The 26290-nt window shown below is 38.1% G+C and overlaps 1 protein-coding gene across 1 annotated transcript; it reads right to left on the bottom strand.

Moving 5' to 3' along the window:
- Positions 1-4535: 4535 nt before the first annotated feature.
- On the bottom strand, positions 4536-25428 carry elovl6 (ELOVL fatty acid elongase 6). The gene is made up of 4 exons (XM_086260149.1): positions 25156-25428; positions 8618-8749; positions 8234-8385; positions 4536-6224 (listed from the first exon to the last, which is right to left on the bottom strand). The coding sequence occupies exons 1-4, from the start codon at positions 25236-25238 to the stop codon at positions 5782-5784; spliced, it is 810 nt and encodes a 269-aa protein (XP_086116275.1). The 5' UTR covers positions 25239-25428; the 3' UTR covers positions 4536-5781.
- Positions 25429-26290: the final 862 nt, after the last annotated feature.

The following is a 26290-nucleotide window of genomic DNA, read 5'->3' on the forward strand; positions in this document are numbered from 1 at the left end:
CGCGAATGCCGCCACCCTTCACCATCACTCCATCTGTCTATTTCTATTTCTACCTCTATCTCAGTCTGCAAGTCTGTCTCAAGGTTGACTGGGAATTGTTAATAGACGGACCCACAGCCTCTTTGTTTCAAGGCAATGGCAGAAAACAAAGCACTTCAACTCAAAAACCATCAGGGGCCACATCGATATTGATTTTCGTGGCAAGACACACTTATCTATATATTGGGCTCCATTAGGGCTGACAGATAGGTTAGGCCACCACTCTAAACAGCAGCAGATCAGTGTTCAAGTAAAGATGAAATTGGGCCGAGTGTCAATTTATCTTGTATTACTTCTGAATTGGGGCAACAGGGGGCAATCGAGTCACTGACACTGTAAGTAACAGAAGATGCAAGGGACTCGTTTTTGTATCGCTTTAGGAATAAACAATGCTTCACAATACATATAAATACATTTTTAATGATATTTCTTCATAGATTTGTATTTTTTCCTATCCAAAATAAAATGATTGTGAATTAATTGGAGTATGTTCCACAGGTTTGTACATCAAGTTAATGCAGTGGTGTATAGCAAAGGCAACAGCAACACAGTTTAGCTTACTGTAACAGAGAAAAAGCAGGCACCAATGTGAGCATAAGGGAAATGCTATACCAATGCTAACTACTTGCATAGGCTCCAAGGTGTCAGGCTACACCACAGCTGATTTACACCACCTTATAAATAAAATAGCATCTTGAGACTGTCATGTCATCAACAGGGATGTTGTAGTAATGGATAATTTATTAATTCTGTGGCAAATTTGTATTTCACCTACTACATTGCCTATGCAAGTGTCCAACACTGTTGCCAGCATTTATAATCAAGCTGGCTTTATTGACACCAAGTTGTAGTTACATTTCTAGGAAGGTCACTGCAGGTTAGAACATTAATACTGGGTCACAGAGAGGTATCCACCACACAATAATAACCCTAAAAAGACAATGATGCTGGAGACACCTATGCAAAAAAGGGTCCAAGACCCAAAAATGAGCAAACAGGTGAAACTCCCCAAATTTCAAAATCAATACCTGTTCCTCGTGGAAGTAGGATTAACTCCTTAGATTGCTAAAAGTGACAAAGCCCACCAAGCTGATGCACACGCTGTAGCAGTCTTATTCAGCAGCCTAGCCAAAGCTACTTGCACACTTCTAGCTTAACTCATCAATGGCAAAATTCAGAACTCAACACTCACACAACACAGAGATTTCAAACTGGAAACCTGAAGACACAATTATGTTGTTTAATCCATCAGAAAGCTACATTTCTCAAAAGAGAGGTCTTAAAGAAGAGAAAAAGTTACACTAATTTTACTTACTTAACTAGATACACTGCACTGTGTTATTCTCAAGTCATTAGCTGTGAACACTTTTAAGTTTCAAGTTTATGTTTTGTCCACACTTGTTAAGTAATGAAATGTCATCGATTGTATCCACTGATAGCCAATGACAAGAAGCCAAAAACCCCCCAAAACATCTGATGCTTACTTTACTTTTTTGAATTTAAAACCTGTTATCCAAAACCCCATATCTAATTAAAACTGTACAAATAGAACATAGCATTTGTTATCTTTGTACAGAAGAGAGTCCAGAAGCACTGTGTTACCTCATGTCTTCTTTAAGCAACTCCCTAAAAGCATTTTGTAACTCAGGAGATCAAGTTTTAAAAGCCAAAATGTTATCCTGTCCTTGCTCAATATAGGATTCCAGCTCTTTGGTTTATGGCCTCCTGGCCATATTTTTTATTTGATAAAATGTCAAATGTTTTTAACTGGCAACCGGTCAGGACTTTGGGAATGGTTTCTTACATTCTCTAATACACTGCGGTGGTGCTGTGCTGCAGAGTATGCTATCTCTTTGTTTTGCTGAAAAAGATACTGTCTGAATGGTAGCATGTGTTTCTCCAAAACCTGTAACATTTGGAAAGACTTGTGCAGATGTATGAAATGTGCACATTCAAAATACAAAAAGCAAACCAAAGCATTAAAATATAAAAATGTGAAAATATTTTCTTAAATAAAATATGGGGTTTAAATGATATTATTGTATTTTTTGTCTCAGATTTTAGGTTTTGCAGACCATCATAACTTTTTGTAACTGGGGTTATAGTTTCTGCCAGATGGGTCTAGCTTTGTCTTATCGCTCACGGTCCCATTCCTGCCCAGAGGACAGCTGATGAGGGCTAAAGCGGGAATTAGCCACCCACTCAAAGGCTTTGCCCTGATCCTTCAGGTCAGTATTTGGTCCCTTTAGCTCTTGAGCAGGATAGAGCAACACTGGTTTTCGAGGATTTGTCCAGAGTTAAAATCAGAAGGGGAGGGAAGGTCTAATGCATGTATTGGACATAGACACGTGAGCCAGAATGTATGATTGCACCATTGACAGGAGGGAAAGTCCCAAATCTGGCAAGCTGTCTTAGTAGTTTTGTCTCAGGGGAGAAATGAATAACATAACAACAATGAGCACAACTAATCACAGATACACCTTCACTTAAGTGGCACACAATCCCAACTTAATTTCAATTAGCCATTTTTCCCATTACATAAACTGAATAGGATAGTTCTTCATCACAACTATTTAACAATTAAAGAGAAATGCTCCACAGTACTATCATTAATGACCTAGAAATCAATCGTCAAGAAAAAAAAAAGCCAGGTTGGCTTTTTTTCACTAGATGGCAGCAATGTTACAAAGAAATAAAATAGCTCACCGATGAGAAACTAATAGTAATAGGGATATATAAGGATACAACTGCAACCAATACAGAATAATCGGTTATTAAGTAACTCTGTTCTTATTCATTTTTCATATGTAGCAAATGCTAAATATAAACACAAAAACAAAAACAAAAAAATGCTTCAGTGACCTCTCTTTACATCAAGATCGCAATAGCAGTTCGAACCTGCACTCATTATCATAATCTGCATTCAGTTCAGATAAAGAGCATTCCTGTTTGAGAGGGGCACCTGAGATTCAAGCCTTTTGTAGCACAGAGCAAATCATTTTATGGTTATGAATAAACTGAAATTAGATACAACTTCTAGACTGTAATCAATACTGAAATAATTCAGGAAAAGCTGTCAAAATCGCAATCATTATTTTCTTGTAAGATAATATAAGAATAAAGTAGCCATTTTTTTTAAATACCTTCAGAAAACTCAGAATATTAATAGGAACCAAATTGGTATGGTCTAGTTGTCTCTCACTACTAGTGCATATTACTGAACATTTATACAAAGTATAGCTTCTGCTGTTAATTCAGGATATCATCAGTAGTTTTGTCACCGGTAAGTTTTGCCACTCCCATGACTTCTATACTAACATGCTCCATCACCCGCTAAGCCTGTAGCAGACATTTAACTGGAAAAAGACCTTTGCACGTTTCCATGATGTGTGTTCTGGAAATGGTCCATTAGGCTGCTTTGACGCTTTTATAATATAAATTGTATATATAATACATAATATATAATATAATATATAATTGTGATATATTACACATTCAAAACTGAATAATTAAACCATAAAAGTATTCAAGATTTGTGCTTGTGGGAATTTGTTTTTGAGTTTGTTCACACTTACCACAGTTTCAAAGCCCCTTCAGTTTCTTCAGCCTGAACAAAATATCAAACTTGTTGAACAAATTTTACTCCCCTCTTTTGTCTTGATAGCGTAGCATTTTATTTCGTTGGCTAACTCATTAGTTACCAAAGATGGTAGCCGGAAGTGACAGGAACGATAGGCGGCCACATCCTGCTGTTTTGTTTAACTTATTTAAAAATTATAATATGATGGGGCAACGTGTTCTTTTCCCTATAGAACATGTATATTGCATAAATTTACCATTTGTTATTCTTTTTATGGCTTATGGAATTGTGTCTGTACAACAAGAATAAAACACAACCATCACTTCACAGGATTTGCTTTTTGGTCTTTCTTGATTTGCTTTACTAGGTCTTTCCAACTAAATGATTAAGAATCCATGTTTATTATGTGATTAACTTTTCTCAGATGAAAACATTTTGATTCATGCCATGTTTGTCTCACTCCAACCTCAACTAAATGGAGCCTCAAACAACCTTTAATGCGACCTCTAGGGGGCGGTCAGCACGCTTTTTCAATACTGAACCAACAGTAATAGTGGATTACTATCATTATTTAGATGAAAAGCTGCTTAGCTTAACTACTCGTGCCATTTATGCCCACAACTACCGAAGTGCATCCAGCAATGATACAGATCAACTTTAGTGACTCAGCTAAAAGCAGAAGTGTAACACCTGATGTTGAGAGGTCAGGCATAAAACATGTTTGATTGCTGCTACACTTTGTCTTTCAGTTCTTGTAAAGAAAGACTGGATGTCTGGGAGTGATAATTAAACTCTGGTCATTCTTAATTTCAAATGCTTAGTAGTACTTTAGATGGCTTTTCAGGTTTAGCACTAAAATAGTTTCAATGGTGTGCAATACCAAGAGGAAAAAAACAAAACAAACACAGGCATGTCACATTTTTGCACTTTGTTCATATGTTAAGTTTGTCAGCAACATATTTTTTACATTGATACAGTGCAAATGCACAATAGCACAACAGACACCATTAAGGATACATACTATTTTTTCAATACAGCAGATTTTGACAATTTGCATGTTTGAATTTTTTTTCTTTTGCTAGACAGAAATATGCTCTTCCTCCATTTAAGCATTCATTGTCCAACAGACTGGTTTCGTCACTGGTAGGGACACTTTAACACAGCGAAGTGCTTGGAAGTCAATGGCAAGTAATTTTCCAAGTGTGGTCGGCAACTTCTGCAAGGTCATGACAAGTGGTGAAGCAGGGCACTGTCAGCATCTGTTTCCCATCACGGCCGGGAGCGGTGTGGTCAACAGCCAGTCCAATCAGCTCCATTCATACTTTTTTTCTCAATTATGCAGACATTCTAGATGAAATTCAGCCATACTGTAAAGTGGTGCAGATGTTAAACATGTCTACTTTGTCTTGATATGCATATTATATTAAGAAAGAAATAACCTAAGACCTGAGAAAAATATCGCATTTTGCAATGTAAGACAGACGACACAGTGCCGTTCACCCCATCAGCTCACCTCAACCACCAACACTTCAGCTCCATGTACTCACCAGCGATCCAAACTTTTGCTTTGACAGATCTAACCAAAAAAAAAAACACTGACGACAGACAGACACACAAACAAAAACATACTCAGATGGCCTGTGTTAATGTTAACTCCATCTTCATATGTACCTTCTTTTTTTCAATATACATATATATTTAAAAATATATATATATACTATATAAGTAAACTTATACTTGTGGTAGATGTAATTTGTTTTTAATCTGGTGATTTTGATCCTTTTGTTATCCTTTACATTTGGAAAAACTTTTAAATGTGAATTTAAAATGGGGGCTTTTAAACTTCAGGTGGACAGATTGTGATGGCTTCTGATCATGGTGGTGCTGTTTCTATAGCATCCCTCAAGGGAGACAGAACCTTCAATGTTTTTTTTTTTGTTTTTTTTTTTTGTTTTTTTTAAAGACCTGCACATTAGTAATAATGCTCAAGCACAAACACCAACCATTTCATGACCCTCCCACTCCCACTAGACTTCGTGGGCTATATGCCACCTCTCTCACACCTAAACCCATTCATTTCTCAAGACACTGGTCCCTGCTCTCAATTTCAAACTCCCTTTTTACATTATCTTCCTTCTTTTCATACTTATGGCATTTATTTTTTACTCGCTTTTCTTTGTGGCAGCCATAGCCAATGATTTGGACTTGCCGATGTAGGCTTCAAAGAAGAACTGGACAAAGAGCACAAAGTAGCTGAGGTACATGAGGGAGGACCAAACAATGTTCTGCATGTGGGATGGACACTCCTGGCCCTGCTGCATCCACGAGTACACCAAGTAGTTGACTACGCAGCCCATCAACATCTGTGTGATTTGGGTCAGTGTGATGAACATGGCAAACTTGCGTGACAGCTTGAAACCAGCTGCACGCAGTGCGTAGTAAGAGTACATGACAGCATGGACCAAGTAGTTCATGGTCATGAACCACCCGCCGCCAGCCACCATGTCCTTGTAGGAGTACCAGGAGTAGAGCAGCACAGTAATGTGGTGGTACCAGTGGAGAAAGATGAGCTTCTGTTTCCTCAAGACAATGAACAGAGTGTCACCTGCGAATAGGAGAGTGGAAGTTAGGAGTGGATAAGACAGGACGGAGCAGCAGAAAAAGGAACATGGTTATTATTTGTCCAACAAAAAGTAACTGGCTGTGATACAAATCACTCTCAAATATGCAAAGCTGTGTAAAAACACAAAGCTTTAGGCACACACAGAGAAGCACTGAAATGTTTGACAACTTAGGACCCAATAAACTGATAAACACAAATACAAGTGGTTCAAAAGCAGTTTTTATTATACCATTTATCACCCATAACAAGGCTAAGGCCGATAAGTACTCTACAATAAACAGTTGCGGTAACTGCAAAAGCTGAAAAAAACAGAAAACATGCCCTATTACAACAAAGTACATAGTAAAGTACTGCTACAAATACAAAACACCATAATATCAATGCTTCATATCAGTGGTTTCCAGGTTACAAAATGTATTTTTCCTTATGAAAATTTGGGGCTTTTGTTTTCAAATTTATGTATAAATGTAAATGTACACTTACCTACATTTTTATTTTTTTACATCAGTCAAAAATATTGCAATATATATATTAGTGAATGTAGTGGCTGAATGACTTTAAATGCATGGAAAACTAATCCTGCAGTAATTGCAGTATGTTAAACAGTTGGGATTTTAACACAAAGCATGATTAACTCAAGCATAATAGAGACTTTTAATAACCAAGTAAGGTTCCACTAGTCACATATTTACCAAGGTCACACTGACACCGCCATGCTTACTGTCATGTAACCTTCAGACCCCAAGTTCCATTCTAAGCCAGGAAACCAGTCAGTGACAGCACAAAGTACTGTTTTGGTATTATATTTATACTGCTAGAATTTGCCCTATTATGCACATAATAGGGCATTTGTGGGAATTTCTCTTTTACAATGCAAAATTATGAATTACTTAATCATTCAAACATGATTATTATTTATATTGATTTATTAAGGCTTGCAGCAGCCAGTTTACTACAAATAAACCTGAGTTTACTGTTATAAATTTTATGTTATTTTCCACCTGATTTTATTGCAATAGTTGTAGTGTTAATTCACCTGGAATCACAGATGAAGATGTTGTCCATATGAGTGTGTATTGGCAAAAGTGGATGGCTAAAAGATATGAGCACGGTGCCAAAAATTTGGCTTCTGACCTGTAGCTCTTAAATGAGTACTCAACTCAAATCCTTAAAGCCAAGCCATACATATTTTTGGTCCTGATAATAGTGGTATTTTGATGAAACAGAGCAGTACTTCATTGAACATAACTACTTATATGTGCCTTGTGTTCGTTTTTAGAATGTGCAATGGGATTGCAGTGTCTCGAATTTTTAGTGACATATCTAGAGAGACATCCACCCATGACAAAAAGGTCTCTGTCCACCTTCTTATGTTTCCCTAAGCCGCCTGCACCTTTCTGTACCTAGTAGATACAGAAACAACCAAGTCTCCAGTTTCCAGACTTCACAACATGATAGTTTGGACATTAGCCAGACAGAGAGAACATGGCATCTGCCACTCTTTATTCCTGCTGAGAGGAACAACTGCTCTAGGTTTAGGCTTGCAGATCTGACACTAGGAAGATAAAGATGAGCAAAAATAAAATTGTATTCACACAAAATCTTTAAAAAGAAGTGTACTGGTGGTGGCCAATTGTATCCATCAGCCTCCTAGCAGATACACCTATTGTATCAATTTCAAAATTGTAGGTGACTTTCTTCTTCAGTCATCACATTCAGACGATTTTCAGAAACTCTGACCCCTGACCTTAAGACTGAGGTTTCTGGGATTTAAACTCGTCCAAGATTATTAGTAAATACACTTTTAGTATTAGTTTGAAGGCCGTATGCCGCTTGGTTCTTAAGTTATCAAATTCACAAACTTGGGTGACCATGTTGACCACCTGCCTGACGGGGTGATGACATCATCAGCCTTTTACAGTATTTGCAGTATTGTAGAAAAAAATATGCAAAAGATACTTAAAATAAATAAATAAATGAAATGGACTTACCCAGCTCTGGTGCTTTACTGAGTACAAAAGCATATGCCCAGAATTTGCTGACAGGCCCGTTGTAGAAGCTCTGGTCACAAACTGACTGTTTTAGCCCTTTCGTCATCAGGATGTACATCATGTAACTCCCAGTACGGATGGCACCAAAAATACTACATGGGGGTGAGGAGGACATACATATACAGACAATAATTTGTGTTAAAAGTGTGAAAGTGCTTCCCACATTATAGCTAAAATGTTTGTATTTCTAGCACTTTCTACAAGGCTGAGGTTTTCTTACTGTGCACATTGCTACTGTTTCTAGTTGTTGTGAAACGCAGCGACGTTTGACAACTGAAGTCAGTTTACATTAAATAATCATTAAACAAATGTTAACCCTCTTACCTGAATACAGCGAGGGTGAGTGACCACAGCACCAATGGTTTCCTCAACTCAAACTTCTCCCTTTGTTTCATGACATGGCGGCCCCCGAGGATACAGGCAGCATAGAGTGCAGAGAAGAGAAAGGACTTCTTCCTGCAAGCAACAAAAAGAGAAAGCATGACTTACTATACACAGGAAAATATACTGATAGACTGATGTTCAATGCAACAAATTAGGAATGAAGGTTATAAAGTATCACTAAAGTGACTAAAATAGCCGAACGTTAAGTCTTGAAACACCCATCAGTTCTTTATATTTTGCTCCCAAAGACGTCAGACGTTCTTGTAAAGCGATCTTGAGCAAAAGGTTTCAGAACTTTCTGACAATCTTTCAAAGTTTTTCTTAGGACACTGGTTCCTTTTCACTCATTTTCAGTCCACTACTTGTACCTCACTTTTTTTAGATGAATGCTTTTAAAGTCACTTTAGACTAACTTATGAATCATTCAAGCATAAAACGGCACCTAACTAAGGATTGGCCGCTGTTTTGTCTACACAAAACAGATAGACAATTTAGCATAGAACCTTTTTTAAATTGTATCTTTAGGCACTTTGTTACTAGCAGCCTGCTGTAAAAAACTTAATCTGTTCCCATTTCTTTAGCTGAACTCATGGAAAAAAGCCAAAGATAACACTGTTTGACAGTAGTGTTTTTGCACCCACAAGGCAATTCCTTGTTGACCGTAACCAGAGTTATTAGCCACACATTTGGCATAGAGAGCTGTATCTCCCTTAAAGATTTTAAAAAGCTAGATAGGTGGAGAAAGAAGTGGCAGGCCTAAAAAGCTATATACAGCAGATGGACAGTATCTCAAAGTCATATCCTTGAGAAATAAGAAAGAAATACAGCAAAGATGTGACAGCCTTCAGTTGATCCATCTACTCTTTGGTGAAAACCCATCAGAAATGGAAGGATGGCTGTCAAAAAGCAACTCTTAAGAAAAGGAAACAGGAAGAAGAGGCTGAGGTCAACGCTAGATTCTGATGCACCATATATATGATTGGCAACAGCAATCCAGTGAAAGCATATCTTGACTGTATTCCACTGTATGTTTTTCTATCAATCACGGATTGGCTTTCCCAGAGTCTGGGCCTCAACATTCTTCAGATGTAGAACCATCTTGACAGAGAGCAGAAGAAAAGGCAGCCAACATCCAAAGAAGAGCTTTGGAATGCCCATCAAGAAGCTTGGACACTATTTGAAGAAATTCCAAAAAACTTGCCTACGAGAGCTCTGGCTTTATTCCACCTTTTATTCCTCAATAAAGGTTTACACAACATATTGACTTTCAAGCTTCTTTTTTTAATATATACACTATATTTTCATGTACGATTGGATTTCAATAAATTGCTCCATTCACTGCTTAAGACTTGCACTCTACTGTAATCCATCAAAGAAGAAACAAACATTTTCAAGCTTCATCCTTAGATACTATGAGGGGAAAAAACTGACATTTTAAATGAAAGCAGCATTTATTTGCAATTTATTCCCACCATAAAGTAATCATTTCTAACAATGTAATTTTTGTATGCACAGAAGTTCTTCTTCCAGCACTGCTTCATAATGTACACAAGACATGTTTTACATAATAAAGTGACTTCACATGCAATGCCTGAAGCAATGATTTAATGATCAGAGTCCAGTTCCAACTGCCATTTAATACTTTGCTGCAAGTTAATTGCTATTGCCGGGATTCAGTTTCAGCTCCTCCCATCCTGTGATCTAAATTTGTGTTAATTGACTTGTCAGTGAAACACCACCTGGCTCAACTGAATCTAAAGAAAAGTATTTGCCAGTGCTCAGCACAATTACAAGGTGCAGGTAGTCTGACTTGACAGACTGGATGCTGAATAGGGCTGAAAAACACTAAACCAGCATTGTCGAAAAACGATCTGCTCTATTGGACAGAGAGCAGAGTAACTGCTTCGAGCAGCATAGCCAAGAAAATAACCCCCCAGGAAACCTTCAGGAAAATAAACCTTATGAGAGTAAGTTAGTAGGTTCCAGGTTAGTCAGGCATCAGACCTACAGCAGGGTAGCCAGAAGTAGATATATGTATGTAACAGCAGGGTGATACTGGAAAAAAGAAATATCAGCAGCAGCAACCTTGGAAACATTAAAAAAAACAAAAAAACATTGTGTTTGCTGTCAAGAGGACAGTGCACAGCAACTAGGAATGAGGCATTCTTGGAGCTTGACCAACAGCTCTGGGATTAATTAGCTGAGTAAAAGTAGCCCAAGGAGTGATGTTCCACTTCAGTGAGGTTTGTGTTGTTATTTAGAGGTTATACAAAGACAACAACGTGATTTTAAGCCCTAGGTATTTAGTGCTTTATTATACAAAATTAAAATAAGGCCTCTAAACAGAATTGCCAATTGAATTGTGATATATGGTATATAAGCACAGGAGTACTACATCAGGCATTTTTTGCAGCTTATTCTTTAAAAGCATATCATGCAATTTATTTCAGTTTTCCATGGGATGGGGGTTCACACTGATGTAGACGTCCCAAAAACGCGTGTTTTAAACATGATATAGTTGGCTTTAAAGGGTTAAGACTTACATTGCTAACACTGCTGAACATTTCTCACAGAGCCCACACATGTGCAACCTTGTACACAGTGAACAAACCTGTTCTGCTTCCTTAGCAGATGACACTCTCGACAACAGCGCTAAAATTTGCTGATCAAGAATGTAGCCACACAAAAAAGGCGTAATTTATTTTCTTTTAAAAAAAAAAATGTAAAAGGCTATGTGACAATAATCAGTTAAATCTTTAATTCCATGACATCAGTTTCTCAAAAATGAACTTCAAGAATGAACTTGATGCTAACTTTAGGATCCCACTTTGTAATTTCAATACAGGAGGGTTGTGTAAGACGGTCAGTCAGGTTAAGGTGTATGTCAGTAGATGGTTATGGGTCAACCAATGCTAGAAGATAAAAAAGTAGTGCTGCTGATGCCCTTTCTCTTTTCAAACTGAATAAATGAATACTTTTACCATCACATAGTGTATCAACTCTTTATTTTCCATCTTTCAACAAAGGATATAGGATGTCACCTAACTGTTCTTGCAGGAGACCATAAAATGCTTGAGACCACCTCTGAAGAACAAAGGACAAACCTGTCAAAGTCAAATTCAGCTGCATTTACAGAATGTCAACAGGGTTGGACTGCAGAATGACATCACTGTTTTTCAACTACACAGGAAGGAGGGGGGAACGGAGCAACACACAATACAGTGCCCTATATAATGTGGAGTGGCTGGAGGGGATTGCAAAGGAGAAACAATCTCAGCATTACCCTTTGGTTTACTGTCATTCAAGGTTAAAGGTCAAAGGGTAGCACGATGAACATAGTCTAAGCTGTGATTTCAAAGGGGTGGCCGTGGCTCAGGTGGTAGAGCAGATCAGCTACTGATCGGAAGGTCGGTGGTTCGATCCTTGGCTTCCCCAGTCTGCATGTCAAGTATCCTTGGGCAAGATACTAACCCCAAATTAATGTGTGTGAATGCAGGTTAGTTTGCACTTGTGTATAGAAGTGCTTGTATGAGTGGGTGTGAATGGGTGAATGAGGCATGTTGTATAGAGCGCTTTGAGTACTCCGGGAGAGTAGAAAAGCGCTATATAAGAATCAGTCCATTTGCCATATATAGAACTCCTTATGAGTACAATGAAATCATCTAAAGATGGGGCAAAATAAATTTACCCTTTAGTGTCCAAGCCTCGCTTATTCTGTTAGGGCCATTAGTTTTTGAAGGTTATCAAATTAGATGTCATGTTATAAAGGAATTTATTGAGTTAAAGTAATGTGCCTTGAGCTACCCCTCATTTTTTTTTTAATATTGTACTTCCTAGAAGCCAGGCTTTCTGGTATTTTTTTAAGCACTCGAGCACTAATTCGCTAGGTTCTCTGGAGCCCTTTTTCTGTAAACACTGGCTTATTATTCACAACTTCTCAGTCCTTATCCCTGAGCATTTTCTTAAAAAACATTGATAACGGATGAACACTATGTAAAAGTCATGTCCTTTAGAAATACAAAAATGAGTAAGTAAACAAATAAATAAAGATACATCAGATGCATCTGGCTTTTCAGTTGTTCCATCTACTATTTGTTGAAGGCTTATTGGAAATAGTCTTGGTGAAAGGGTGGCTGTCAAGGAGCCTTACAGAAGGGAAATGGGGAGGAAAGGTGAAAAATCAGCAGCGTATGGAGTGATTACTGCACATTTGAAATTTTTGGTTTCAAAGACTATTGAATTTTCAAAAAACAAACAAAAATATTGTTATGATGTACAGAGAAGCTTAGGAGAGAGGTACAAAAGTGAGTTTCTACAACCACATGGAAGAAGATGGTGGAGATTCTGTCATAATTTGGGGGCTGCATTTCAGCTAGTGGTGTCAGAATCTGGCATGCATCATCATCTGGAAAGCATCTCATCACTTTTCAGTGTCACACTGATAACAAACACACTGCCTATTTTCCTAGCATTATACAAAGAAACAAGGAGTGGCTCACGGCTGGCATAGTACTGCAGTTTGCTTGTGCTACTGATACAAATTATTTTTTACATTTATTTGTAATTACCATGTCTATCATCAGTGGTCACAGTTTGGCAAAGGTTACACAGATTTTATTTTAAATAGTCTTTTGTCATCTATTAAGTAAAAAGTCCATTAAAAATAGTCATTTAAAAGCATTAAAACACAAAGCACTTGACATTATGTGACATTTTAATTACCGTAATTGTCGGGCTATAAGCCGCTACTTTTTGCACAAGCTTTGAACCCTGCGGCTTTTAGTCAGGTTCATTTTCAGTTTATTCTCTCATAAATTTTGATTACTCCAGAGACTCGATTCTGTTTGCTTGCTGGAGATTAGGGGTGGGCGATATAAACGATATACGATAGAAACGATATAAATTTGGCCAACGCTAGAGATTTTGACTGTACCGCTCTATCGCGATAGCGCATGTTGATGATGTCATCAAACTGCGCCTGTTTTGGTCGAAAGCATCGCAGCGGCTACAACCATTATCATCTGCAAATTATGCCAGGCGACAGTCATAGCAAAGAGATGAAGCACTTTTGAAATATGGGGAAAGCCAAAAACTGCGCTTCCTCCACTTCCGTAACATTGAGTCATTAATGTTGAATTCTCTCGCAGCTGTTCTATTCCCATGTTGTTGCAGTATATTAATAACTAACCTTGTATTGTGGATGAATAATCTCAGTTGTTCACCTGACTGAAGTTTGCCCCGTGTATAGCATCCTGCTATGAGATTTCATTTGTCCCTGACCACCAGAATCCCTCACGTGAATTTTTATTAGGGCTGGGCGATATATCGAGTTTTTTAAAAATATCGATATATTTTTATACGAGATATAATATGTGACCATATCCTTTATATCGATATATACGTTATAATTATAGTTGTGGAGCCACAAGTTTGCCTCTCTTTCGTCCACTTTTGTCTTTACGCAACGTTACTCCGCCTCGCCTCTCCTTCACTGAACACAACTCCCCCTCCTCCCTCATAGCTTCACCTGCAGGCAGCGACAAGATGAACACGGCAAAATTCCGTTAACGAGTTACTGCGCATTGCTCCATGCGTGGGGCTGGACGGCGTCAACATGCTAACGAGCTAACCACGCTAACGCCATGCAGCCCACTGGGCTGCACAGCCTAAAATCCTTTCATTTTCTCAAAAGTTGACAGCGCGCCTTATGTATGAATTCTGGTTGTGCTTGATGACCGCGAACCGATTTTATGTGGAACACGGCGCTCAGCAATCTGTCAAAAAATGTTTTAGTACGACTTTGGTAAGCTACGGGGCTGCACCGCTTGATGGACTGTCGGAGCGGCTACCGAGGAGGCTCGCGTAGTAATACGCACTGTGCTTCAACGTAATATTACCGTATTGTGTGTGTGTATAAGGACCATAAATGGCACCTGAAGCGGATTTCAAACTCCAGGCTGTCAGTCACGCAGTAGAAGTTGGGAACAGAGCAGCTGTGAAATCTGCCTATGTTATTATGCTCAACGTCTTTTAGTTTACATTTTGACTGCACAATTGTGAGCTTTTTGTTATGGACAAAAACAACATACTTTTCTTTTATTTATAGAGCATTATTTTTAATAAATGCTCATAATTTATTTTTGAGTAGTTTTTTTCATGTACATCTATGCTTTATGTTAATAAAAGTGCCTGTGTGACATCTGGGACACAGCTTTGACTAAGAACTCTCTTTTTGTTCTTACTTTATGGCTTTAAAAAAATATCGAGATATATATCTTATATCGCCATCCAGCTAAAAAATATCGAGATATGAATTTTGGGTCATATCGCCCAGCCCTAATTTTTATCGAGTGGAAGAAAAGTTGGCGTTCATCCTCCAGCTTTACTGTGCATCAAAACATTTTTTAACAGATTTCTGCACACCCAAATCGGTTCGAGGTCAGTAAGCACAACCAGAATTCATACATAAGGCACACTCGATTTTTGAGAAAATTAAAAGATTTTAAGTTTGCCTTATAGTGTGGAAAATACGTTATACAGAAGAAAAGAATATATCGCGATATATATCGTTACCGCACATGCTTCAAATTATATCGCGATATGGATTTTAGGCCATATCGCCCAGCCCTACTGGACATATCGTTTTCAGGGGAAGAAATGTTTGACTCTTATCATCCCCACAGACACAGCGGCCAGGGAATCAGAATGACATCATTACAAAAAGGCCATGAGTAAGTGTGGTTATCCCAGCTGGACATTTGTCAAAGCTGGGAAAGCACCTACAGAATGCTCCAGGCGATCCAGGAGAGAAGAAAGACAACTGCTGCCTAAATGAAAACCTTTAACAGAACAGCTGAGACGCATTTTGTCAAAACACGGTGTCTGTAGCTTTCAAACCCCACGACACACTATGCCAACAATTGGTCCACCTGACGGATCGGATCCTCTTGCACAAACAGAATAATATAGTGTACGTGGTGAAATGCCAGGAAGATTGCTGTGAATTACACATCGGGGAAACCAAACCACCTCTGGATAAGCAGATAGCACAACACCGAAATCCACACAACACAAATTTAAAACAGGATAATCACTTACTTAAACCAATGTGTACTTTGTTTTAATAACGTCAAGCCAACAAACAAGTTACATTTTGAAAATAAATTTAGAGCCTAAGGACCAACTATTGCAACAGATTACTTCATCATCAGCAAAGAATTTTACATTTTATCTATTTATTTTTAATAATTAATTAAATTAATATTTAGCTTATATTTGTTTTGGCTCAAACACCAGTATGATGACCAAGAAGTCTACTGCATAATAATTTAGTTTGTAAACACTAAAGAACAATTATACTCTGTGGGACAGACATGGGCTGCTGGAGACAACACAAGAAAGTAGTAGCCATAGTGTTAGATCTTCGAAATCTGACTGAAGTCCACCTTAAGGGTGCATGCACAGTTGGTGCTCTGGAGTCTCCACTAACACGTCCACACTGTCACAAATAGCGATCAGAGACAGTCAGGTGATGTTCACTCAGAGCCTCGCACTGATCATGTGATGATGAAACTTTCATAGAAACTACAGTAGCCTCATGATGATTGTCCACGTCCAGTACACTGGCAAACCGTAGGCACCCACTGAGAATCCATTTACAAGTAGATCGCATCTGTTGGAGGCAGTATTCAAAGCATGTGGTTCAACCTGTTTGTGGGCAACTCTTTCATCGTTTTTAGTCCTTCAGCCAGCTGCAAAGTCCTACATACAAAGACCCAGTATTACTAACAATCAAGTGTCCACTGCAGTCACCATTTGTGATTTTCATTTCTTAATCTTTGGAGTTATTATCTTTGCTGTCCCTTCTCTCTTGTCCAACAATCAGCATTCGACCTACACAGTGTCATCCACATTTGCATAGGCTGAAAACCCCTGTTCATAGGCTCTCCATAAGCAAATTCCTATGAGAATGATGACAACGGCAGTACCATAAAACAAGCCCAGCACTACCCTTGAGGAAGACTGTTTCCTCAACCCATTAGAGAATGCTCTACACTCAATTTGCTTAAGGCAAAGGTTAAAAACTGGTTATGGACAAATCAAGTGTGTGATCATGTATGAGTTGTATAGTTTTAATGTTTTATTTGGGAACAGAATGGTGTGTATGTGTAATTTTGGTGATGGAGTTTTTATTATGAATGAATGATGAATTTTTATGAATTATTATGTCTATTTTTTATGGTTAAGGACAACAGATGGAAATTAGCCCTTGGCTATAATCTGGTATGTTTACATTCATGTAATTTTTTTTTTTTTACATTTATGTTCATTAACATGCACTGTCCTAAATAAAATAAATAAAAAAAGATGGCCAAATGTTAGCTGAATAAGAAAATTCTTATTTTGCCAAAATGTAATTACTTGGTTGGCTGCAGGGAAAAAAAACCAAAATAAATAGCCTAATGTTAGCCATGTAGCACAGCTACTCACCCTCACATTAGAACCTGTCATGAGTGATTTGTTGCTGCTTTCGCTCATGTTTTTAAGACCTGACTCACGTTGTGCATGTGCTTGTAAAGATCACCGTATATATTTTAAGACTCCTTATTACAGTTTTCTGTTCAGTTCTCTCTTAAGTTTCCTCAGTCCTCGAAGTACGTCATAATGCCTCCCAAAATATAATTTAATAAATAAATTAAGATAGTAAACTGCACAAGGTAAAAACTACTTGTGCAATATATTAAAGGGTTGTGGCAAATGGCCTGACTCTGCTGTTTGCCAAAGTGGGCCGAGGCAGCACAAATAAAAAACTACAAAGTCAGAGCTCTTTTGGGAAGGATCAGCATGAAGCAGTAACAGAATCAGCAGAGATTTCTTTCTTGCAGCAAGGCTGGCAGCTGCATTCATCTAAATGAGCACAAGAAGCACTAGCTTAGAGGTAAAAAACATTAAAATAAGGTGAAATCTATGACTGCAGAGCCGGCTCTCTATGTAAAACTGTGCACACTGAGTGTAGTCTACAAGAGCTGCTCAGTCAAATCAGGAAAGCATCACACTCCCTCTCCCTCTGGTGCGTAACCATTATTACAGCTTCAGACGCTGGGCGTTGGCTCATTTTTCACTGCTGCCAAATGATGAACAAAAGTTTAAAAAGGGAATTTAATTTTGAGAGAATACTGATGATGGAGCCAACAAAGCACAGCTCCAGAGATGTCCTCTGACACTACAGTCTCACAATATTATCACCACCATAAAGGTTCAAATGAAAATGGTCTTTTAGCCTGTAAAAGTTGAGTAGTCTAACTTCAAACATGACAAACGGAGAGCCAAGCCATCCAGCCCAAATTACAGTTTTATAGCAAACAATTCGTTCTAGACATCAAGTTGAAGTATGCCAGCATATCCTAACACCTTATGGTTTTGGTTTTGTTGACTTATGTACTAACTTCTTTAGTACATTGCACATTATAATAAGAATGTTGATCCCATTGGCCATCCCCTCCCCCACTGACAGTGTCGTATAAAGCTGCTGGATAACCTGCTGTGAAACTTGGATCTGTATTAGCTTGTCCAGGAGATTTCATGTCTTATGTAATCCTGTGCTTGCAGTCTGAGGATGAGTCTGCATGCCTGTGACACTGAGCTGGTGTCTAACTGTGTGTGTGTGTATGCTATGTCACAAAGACATATACAACTATATACACACAGCAGAACTGTGTATCTGTGCGCACACTTCCAATATTTTAGTTTAGTTCAGGACAGTTAACTCCTTGGCAGTACTTTCTGTATCCTATAGAGAGTAAAAGGAGTAACTTTGTCAAAGAGCAGACAAGCAGAAAAAGAGAAAAAAAAAGAAAAAATACCGCAAGTTGCAGTGAATATAATCTAACTATGTTACATAATAACCAGTCATCATCCAAGAATCACTGAGATGCACTTACAGGTCACTTAGCAGCATGTACAAAAGTCAAAGTTACTTTAAGAAGTTTGTGCATGAAGTATTAACATTTGTTGTGCAATAATTGACATTATCACACAACAATCACGCTGAAGCTGTGATTGTCATTACATAATTGACAAAAGTTGTAGGATTTATAAATTAATTAATTAATTATTAAGTAGCACTGATTTGTTTTTTTAAAGAAAGGATGGCTTTAAAACCTTTAGTCTGAGAATTGCATCACCAGTATGTTATCTATGTGCCCAAACTTTGTTTTCATTGGAACGCACATCATCAAGTACAACGTGAAAAAGACACACACTCTTGTAACTACAGTGAGAAGAAATGTAGTCCAACTGCATTCATTCCATATTGACTCATGTATGTAACTACTCAAGAAAAACTGCAATTCACCAGAAGAAATGGGGAAACAAAAAGTCCACCAACTAAAAACAAATGTAAGTGCCGTTTTGAAAAGATTTTCCAAACGATTGTAAAAAGTAAAAAACTGAAAATTCTGTAGAAATATATTTTTGTGTTAGTGGTTTATAATTTGGGCTTAATGTGTTATTTCCTAAATGTACATTTTAACCAAAGGTATCCATTATAAGGACAAAAAGCACTGGGCCACCTACATATTACACCTACAGAAGCTGGTGATTTACATGGCCACACTAACAGAGGGTCTGTTGAAGAAATGACAAGGCAGTCAGTTGGGTTGATCTCACCCATACCAATGTTCAGTCTTTGCATTTCTAGCTTGAACAAAATAAGGTAATAAACACAGGCTTGCAAAGTCACACATACACACTAACACAAAATAGCTGTAATATGAACTGCTTTTGCTTGCATTAAAGATTTTTACTGGCAGCCCAATAAAAACTGAAAGTGTAACAAAACTGCAGCAACACCGCAGGCAGACATCAGTTCCAGAGGAGTCAGCGCATGTCTCTACCTCGCCTCACCAGTGGTGAGAAGAAAACAGGCCAAACAAACATCAAGCCTGAAGCATATTCTTGGTTAACATGGTCAAGAAAGATTAGCATCACCATGTGCTGCTCTTGTTACAAAGGCAGCAGCATCCATTTACTTATAGCTACGGATCCAATTCAGGAAATCATCTAAAAAACACAACAAAGTGTCTCTAATACCTAAAAATAATTTCTTGGATAAAAATACTCAATATTCAAAAAGGATCTCTCTAACGTCGTCTGCGCTGCTTTGAATCATGAATTTTTTTTAAAAGTTGCATAAGAGAATGCACACAAATGCATATATAATTTTTCAAGAGAAAAATGAAAACAAGCTAGTTAACATTTCAAGCACTTTAACTTTAGTTTTTGAGGTGGTTGCCCAAGTACAATTGCTAAATCATTTTTGAATTTTTATTATTATTTTCACAGATTTCCAGAATAATAAATGAACTTTTTAGTGTAGTCCCTTGCTCATATTTTAAAGGTTGACTCACTACTAATCCCAGATCTTTCTCCTCATTTTGGTCGGACCAAACAACTTGCGAGTCATAGTAATATTTTTTCAAAAGAGCATCTCATCCTATCAAACATTGTCCAACTGCACCTTCTTGGACTGTAGTTGCTCAAGCATATGTGCATACTCTACTCAATACAAGTAAAAGTTTAAATCTATGGGAAATGCCACTATGCACTAACCACTGATGCAACATAATTTTTTAATCCAGTCCATCTACTGGTCTCATCTGTACAATAATAGGGCATGAGAACTCCGAAACAATGGAGAAGGCTGCACTTGGACTGAATAAGTAATATGAAACTGTGATGGAAGACAGCTATCTCCCCAACTTATCGAGTTCCAGAAACATGATCTTCAAGATTAGTCAGTGAGCCAGGATACTTCTGAATTGAAAGGCAAATGGTTAGCTAAAAAGAAGCAATGCTACTGTTAAAAGTAATATTCATAAACATTTCATGAAGGCAGAGTCTAAACATTATTATTTTACTCTAAAAATACGTTTATAAAGCAACAGCAAATGAAGCAAATTTTAGAAGAAACATTAACAGTCAGACCACACTCAAAATTTTCATTATTCATTCCCTGCAGTATTCTACGACTGTGCAGCCCGTGTTATCAATCCAAAGCAAAATCACCAGAGATCCATCAAAAGAGCAGAGACCCATGGGGATGCTATCCACACAAGGGGATTTTCAAAAAACAGAACATAAGGTTCTAAACAATCTGCATGCTAATGAGAAATGATGACGTTTGTGGAAGTGCAGACTGAGTCAGCAGGTTGAAGGTGAGTGTATAACACTGAATAATAACAAAGTGTCTTTTATGGATAGTAAGGAACACTGCAATCTTAACATACATCAGGCAATATTGAAATGGAGCAGGTTTTATCCATTGCACTGGATCACATCTGAGGTTTTAATATATTTAGGAAGATAAGTGTTTTCATTTGAAGTGATGACAAACCAGTTCAGTCACACAGTCACACCAGATGTAATAACCAAAGACTGCAGTCCAGATATTACCACATTAGACTGGACATGCTATCGCCTATCAAAATGAGAGAAGTGCTTGTTTATTCATTTCTTCCCAAAATTTGAGCTGCAACAACAAATACAGAAACCCATGCATGTGTTTTTAAACAGACTTTATTCAAAACAGTAACATGATGCACATGTTATGCTAAACAATTTTATATCAAAGACAAGTTTGCAAAGTTATGTTAATAAATGCACTATATGTGCAATTACAGTCAGGCATTGCATAAGGTTTACTGTGTGTTAAGTGATTAAGTGTTGAAATGGGTTGTGAAGGGCCAAGGAACTGAGATGAAGAAAAAAATGATCTTATATTAATATGATCTAGCTGACGAGTGCATCTGACTTCAACTGACTCAGGTCCCAGGAGAAACATGCTGCTGAGACTTCCGAGGTAAATGGAAGTCGTTATCTTGGGGTTTTTTAAATTTTAAACTGGTTTTCCAATTTCCTAGTGTGACTTAATCACAATTAAATTTGGGTTGTGCACCACAATTTCCTTACCAAAGTCAAATCAGACAATCTTTTGCCACAAGATTGAAGTGGAGAAAAAATGAAAACACCCTGCCCCTATAATATTTAGGTTTATATTGTACTGAATACATTTTGTTGTCAAAAAGGCAAGATGCTGATGTTATCACACAGTATTTAGTTCTTCCTCCTCTTCTTAGTTCTTCAACCGACTCTTTGACCTTTCTTATACAATACTGAGCTGTCTCCTGTCAGTGTCCAACAAAGACATTAGATCAGGACACCAGTCTCCATTCATCCCTGCAGAACAATGACATACACACAGTATATAACAATGTACACTTATGTCTTGTCCTGTTTTAAACAGAGGGGTTACTTTAGCTGGGACTTGGCTGAACATGAAACAAGAAAAATAAACTTGTGCATATTTAACATCAAATAATACAAACTGAAACAGGCAACACTGACCACACTAGAAATAATACATAATATCTGACAGCCAAAGAACAGGATTCATGGTTCAGTTAACATACATTTTGCTTGAAATGTAAATGACCGTCATGACTAAAGCTGATGCTTTCCTATATTCAACAATGAGAATACAGTACATGGAAATATTAGGAGAAAAATGTAACAACAGTGTAACAAATATTCTGATTAAAGATATCTTTGCTTTTGACTAATAGAATAGTTTTAGAGCTGTTTGTTTTTCCAGCTTATCATCATCAACACTATTACATAACTATGTTCAACAGTCACAGTCTAATGGTGTTAACTTCAGGGCCAATTTCATGCTTTATCAATGACTCCTCTGTCATGCACACAAGCTTTTATATAACTCACGCGTCTACTCAATAGCCAGTTAAATGCAATGCAAAATAAACATTTATTGTGATTTCCAAAGATAAATATCAGATAAATATGTTATATGATAAATATATGATCTGCCTTACCTTCAGAGTCTGAATTATTCCCTGGCACATCCATAAAAAGGGATCCTCCTGTTCTTCTAGTCAAACAAGACTGAAAACAGCCAAGCCAGAGATCTGTATGCAATTCTTGACATTTGCTTTTGCAAATATGAACTGAAATCAGTTCATATTTGCACTTGGCCTTGTTAATGGTTTGCAGGATAAATACACAAAATAAATACATAAACGCAAACTGTGCAAATTAGATTAAAGTTATTGTGTGGTGGTTTAAGTACTGCACTGAGCTAACCATTAAACAGAGGCATTTTTTTTTCTAAGGCACATGCTTTCATAAGAGCTCCTTATGTCTCACCCTTAAGCCATAAAAACATGTCACCCTTTATTACATTCCTAATGTCAACTCATAAACTTATACAGTCCCTCTTTCCATAGTTGTTGTCTCTATTAGCCATGTGCACTGGCCCTGTCTGACATCTTCCACTACAGGAATAGCAGAGAGAGGTCATCACAGATCAGCTGCAACCTGATTGGCTAATTCTCTGTCAGCAGACATCAGAAGATGAACGTTATTGGTTGGTTGTCAGTACTAGGGTATGGACAGCTCCTACACATTACTCCCATGTGGTCTCTCACTCACTCTCTCTCTCGCTCGGTCTCTTTCCCTCTCTCTCTCTCTCACACTCACACACAGGTTTAATTTTACTGAATAAGACTGAAACTGTTCTATAACTCATTCCAAGCACTCAAGGAAAATATGCTTTAAAAATAATCTGCCTTTTATCAGGCAGTTGAAACAGATGAAGCTAGACAAATACCTCTTACTTTCTGTGTGCTGCCTTCTAAAAACCCACTACCAGTGAATGAAGCTCATACTAACTTTACCCATGAATCATTTTGTTTTGCTTGGAACCATTTCTTGCTCAACCTGGCGTGGACCTGGACAAAAATAACCCTCTATTAATTCACGCAAAAGATGGGTGGACAGACCAGTACATGACCCACGATTGCAATGCATGACTGCACACAATCATGAAGAATATTTACTCATCCGTTAGTAGCAACAGGGAAATTTCAGCCTGGAGTAATGTTACAGATTGTGCAAAGCATAGCAGACACCACCCTAAGTAAACAATGAGACATTTTAAATATTGACGCTTCTTATCAATGAACAACGATGCCAGAAGATGACTTCAGCTTTAATTTGCAGCATCTTGTACTAGTACAGGGTATTTTGAGGACAAGCCACCTCACTCTTATTTTGAAGAAGAAAACAAGAATATTCAGCTGCCTTCCACGAAAGGATCTCATCCTGCTTTCTCATATATACTCCATCCACACCACCTTGGACAGCTGTTGGGAGAATAGTCCTTCTGTTCTGTAGATCAGCTGCAACTTGAAAGGCCACTCTAACAGAATCTGCAGCATGTGGAGAACTGCTAATCCAGTTTCTTAACATCACTCAGATTTTTGTTTTGCTTTGTTTTTCCTCCCCCTAACAAGATACTTAAAAATGAAATGTCTGTAAAAGGTCAACTTATACACTCTATTGTAAAAAAAAGCTGTTTAAAAAAAATGCATGTTTACGGCTAGAGGAAGAAAACACATTTGATTTGTGGGAAGCTGTGATTCATCAGTGACTCCAATTAGTACGGTTAAAAAAGGCTTTTGCTGCAAGTTAGTCTCTTATATTTTGTGTAGCAATTAATCTTTAGGTTAATTGGGATTTCATATTCTTTCATTTGGAAAGGCGTCTTATTTAGAGCTAACAGAACTGGGTTATTACTCAATCAATAAAATATCAACAATTTTGATAGGTTAATAATAGTTCCAGCCATTTTGTTTAAAGTAGAGCTCCAAACACTTTCTCTTTTCATTTACATAGGAAATGTATTGGACCAAGCACGCTATTAGACCCCTTAGAGTCTGGGGTTTGTGATGACAGTTTTTAATCATTTTATACTCCATTGATTGAAAACAATCAATATATGACTCATAATGAAAAATAAACTGTTTTAAAACACAGAACAAATAATTCCTAAATTAATAACAAATATCTTTATTTTAAAGGACAAAAATAAACCATGACTGGTGCCCACTCTTGACCATGGAAAATCAGTCAATCAGTGGATAAAAACATACTGGATGAGTGGTGCGTGGATCCAGTGAGTGGATGGCGGTGCGACAGCTGGAGGAATGGATGACCTTTATAATACTATCGCGGCAGTGATGCCGGGAGAATAAATCACAGGAATTCAAGGACAAATCCTTCTCATGAAAGATGCACAATGCAACAGTGGAAGAGCATGTAGCATCCAATGAGAGCAGACAGACTGAAATGTGGCAGAGCGGCGTTTTCGCACGCGGCTGAAGGCCTGCATGAATTTGTTCATTTTATGAAGCAGTCAGAAATTCGCGGATGATGACAAAGAGGCTGATGTAAGAGGATACGGCTAGGTTTAATCCCGGTAAACGAGGTGGATGTATGTTCCACGCGACAGGCTCCAACACACATTTAGCACGAGCACGGCGCGTTGAATGTGCTGTAGAAAAACCGTTCATTGCTATATATGGGATTATAAACGGGGCGCTAAGATTACAGTGTAGCCTTACCAGTTCTCCTGCATCCATCGGATAGCTTCGTCCTCGTTGAACTGTCTCTCGAATTCATACTCTTGCAAAGCTAGCACCGACATGCTCACTGCACTGTGTTTCTTTTCACACCGCTGAAACAAGACGATACCCGGCTGAGGTGTTTCTCTCTAGTCTGTTTCCTCGCAGCCCCTGACTCGCATCGCTCGCGCCAATGTCCTGACCTCGCGGTTGTACGCGTCACTGCGCGAGCAGCTCGCCAGTCACAGCACCTTCCTCCTCCACCGGCTACCGAGCCGACGCCCTCTTCCTGAAGAAGGGTGACGTTAGGGTCCTAAAGCCGTCATATTACTCCCTTGAAAGTTCAATTTGATGCCTTCATATTTTATTCTATGGTCATTGTCAATAAATAAGAAGACAGAACATGTGGGTAATATTGAAGCCCAGTTTATAGGATTATATTGTGTCTTGTGTAAGCAGTCTGTTTAACCAACATTAAACAATGGTTGAACAATAACTGCTTACAGCTAAACCTGCCAAAACAGAAACTGGGTGACTTAGGTTCCTCACAGAAACATAACCTTAGAAACTTGGGTGTCATTTTTGATGAAGCTTTTTCTTTGGAGGGACATTTAAATCAGACAGTAAGAACCTGTTTTTTTCACTTGAGGAACATTTCTAAACTTAGATCCATCGTGTCAACAAGTGAACTCGAGATGATAATGCATGCTTTTATCTCTGCAAGACTTGACCACTGTAACAGCCTGTTTACTTGTCTAAACATGAAAGGGCTAGCCCGCCTACAGGTTGTTCAAAACTCTGCAGCGAGGCTACTGACCCGCTCAAACAAGGGTGCTCATATGACCCCTGTTTTAAAGTCGCTGCACTGGCTACCAATCAGATTCAGGTTCCATTTTAAAATTCTAGTTTTAACTTTTAGAGCATTACAGAGACGCCTCCCCCCCCCCCCCCCCCCCCCCCCCTACATTGCTGATCTGATTCATACACATACCTCCACTCGTAACCTGAGGTCAGCAAACCAAAACCTTTTAGTGGTCCCCCACAGTCGTTTTAAAATCCGAGGGGACCGATCTTTCCAAGCCGTTGCACCCAAATTGTGGAATGCACTTCCCCTATTCCTACGGGGTTTGGAGAC

This window comes from Aulonocara sp. 'chitande type north' Nkhata Bay, linkage group LG2 (assembly GCF_057382095.1).
Source record: "Aulonocara sp. 'chitande type north' Nkhata Bay isolate Kocher_YH1m ecotype deep benthic linkage group LG2, A_spYH_male_GT1.1, whole genome shotgun sequence".
In the NCBI taxonomy this organism is placed as follows: Eukaryota; Metazoa; Chordata; class Actinopteri; order Cichliformes; family Cichlidae; genus Aulonocara; species Aulonocara sp. 'chitande type north' Nkhata Bay.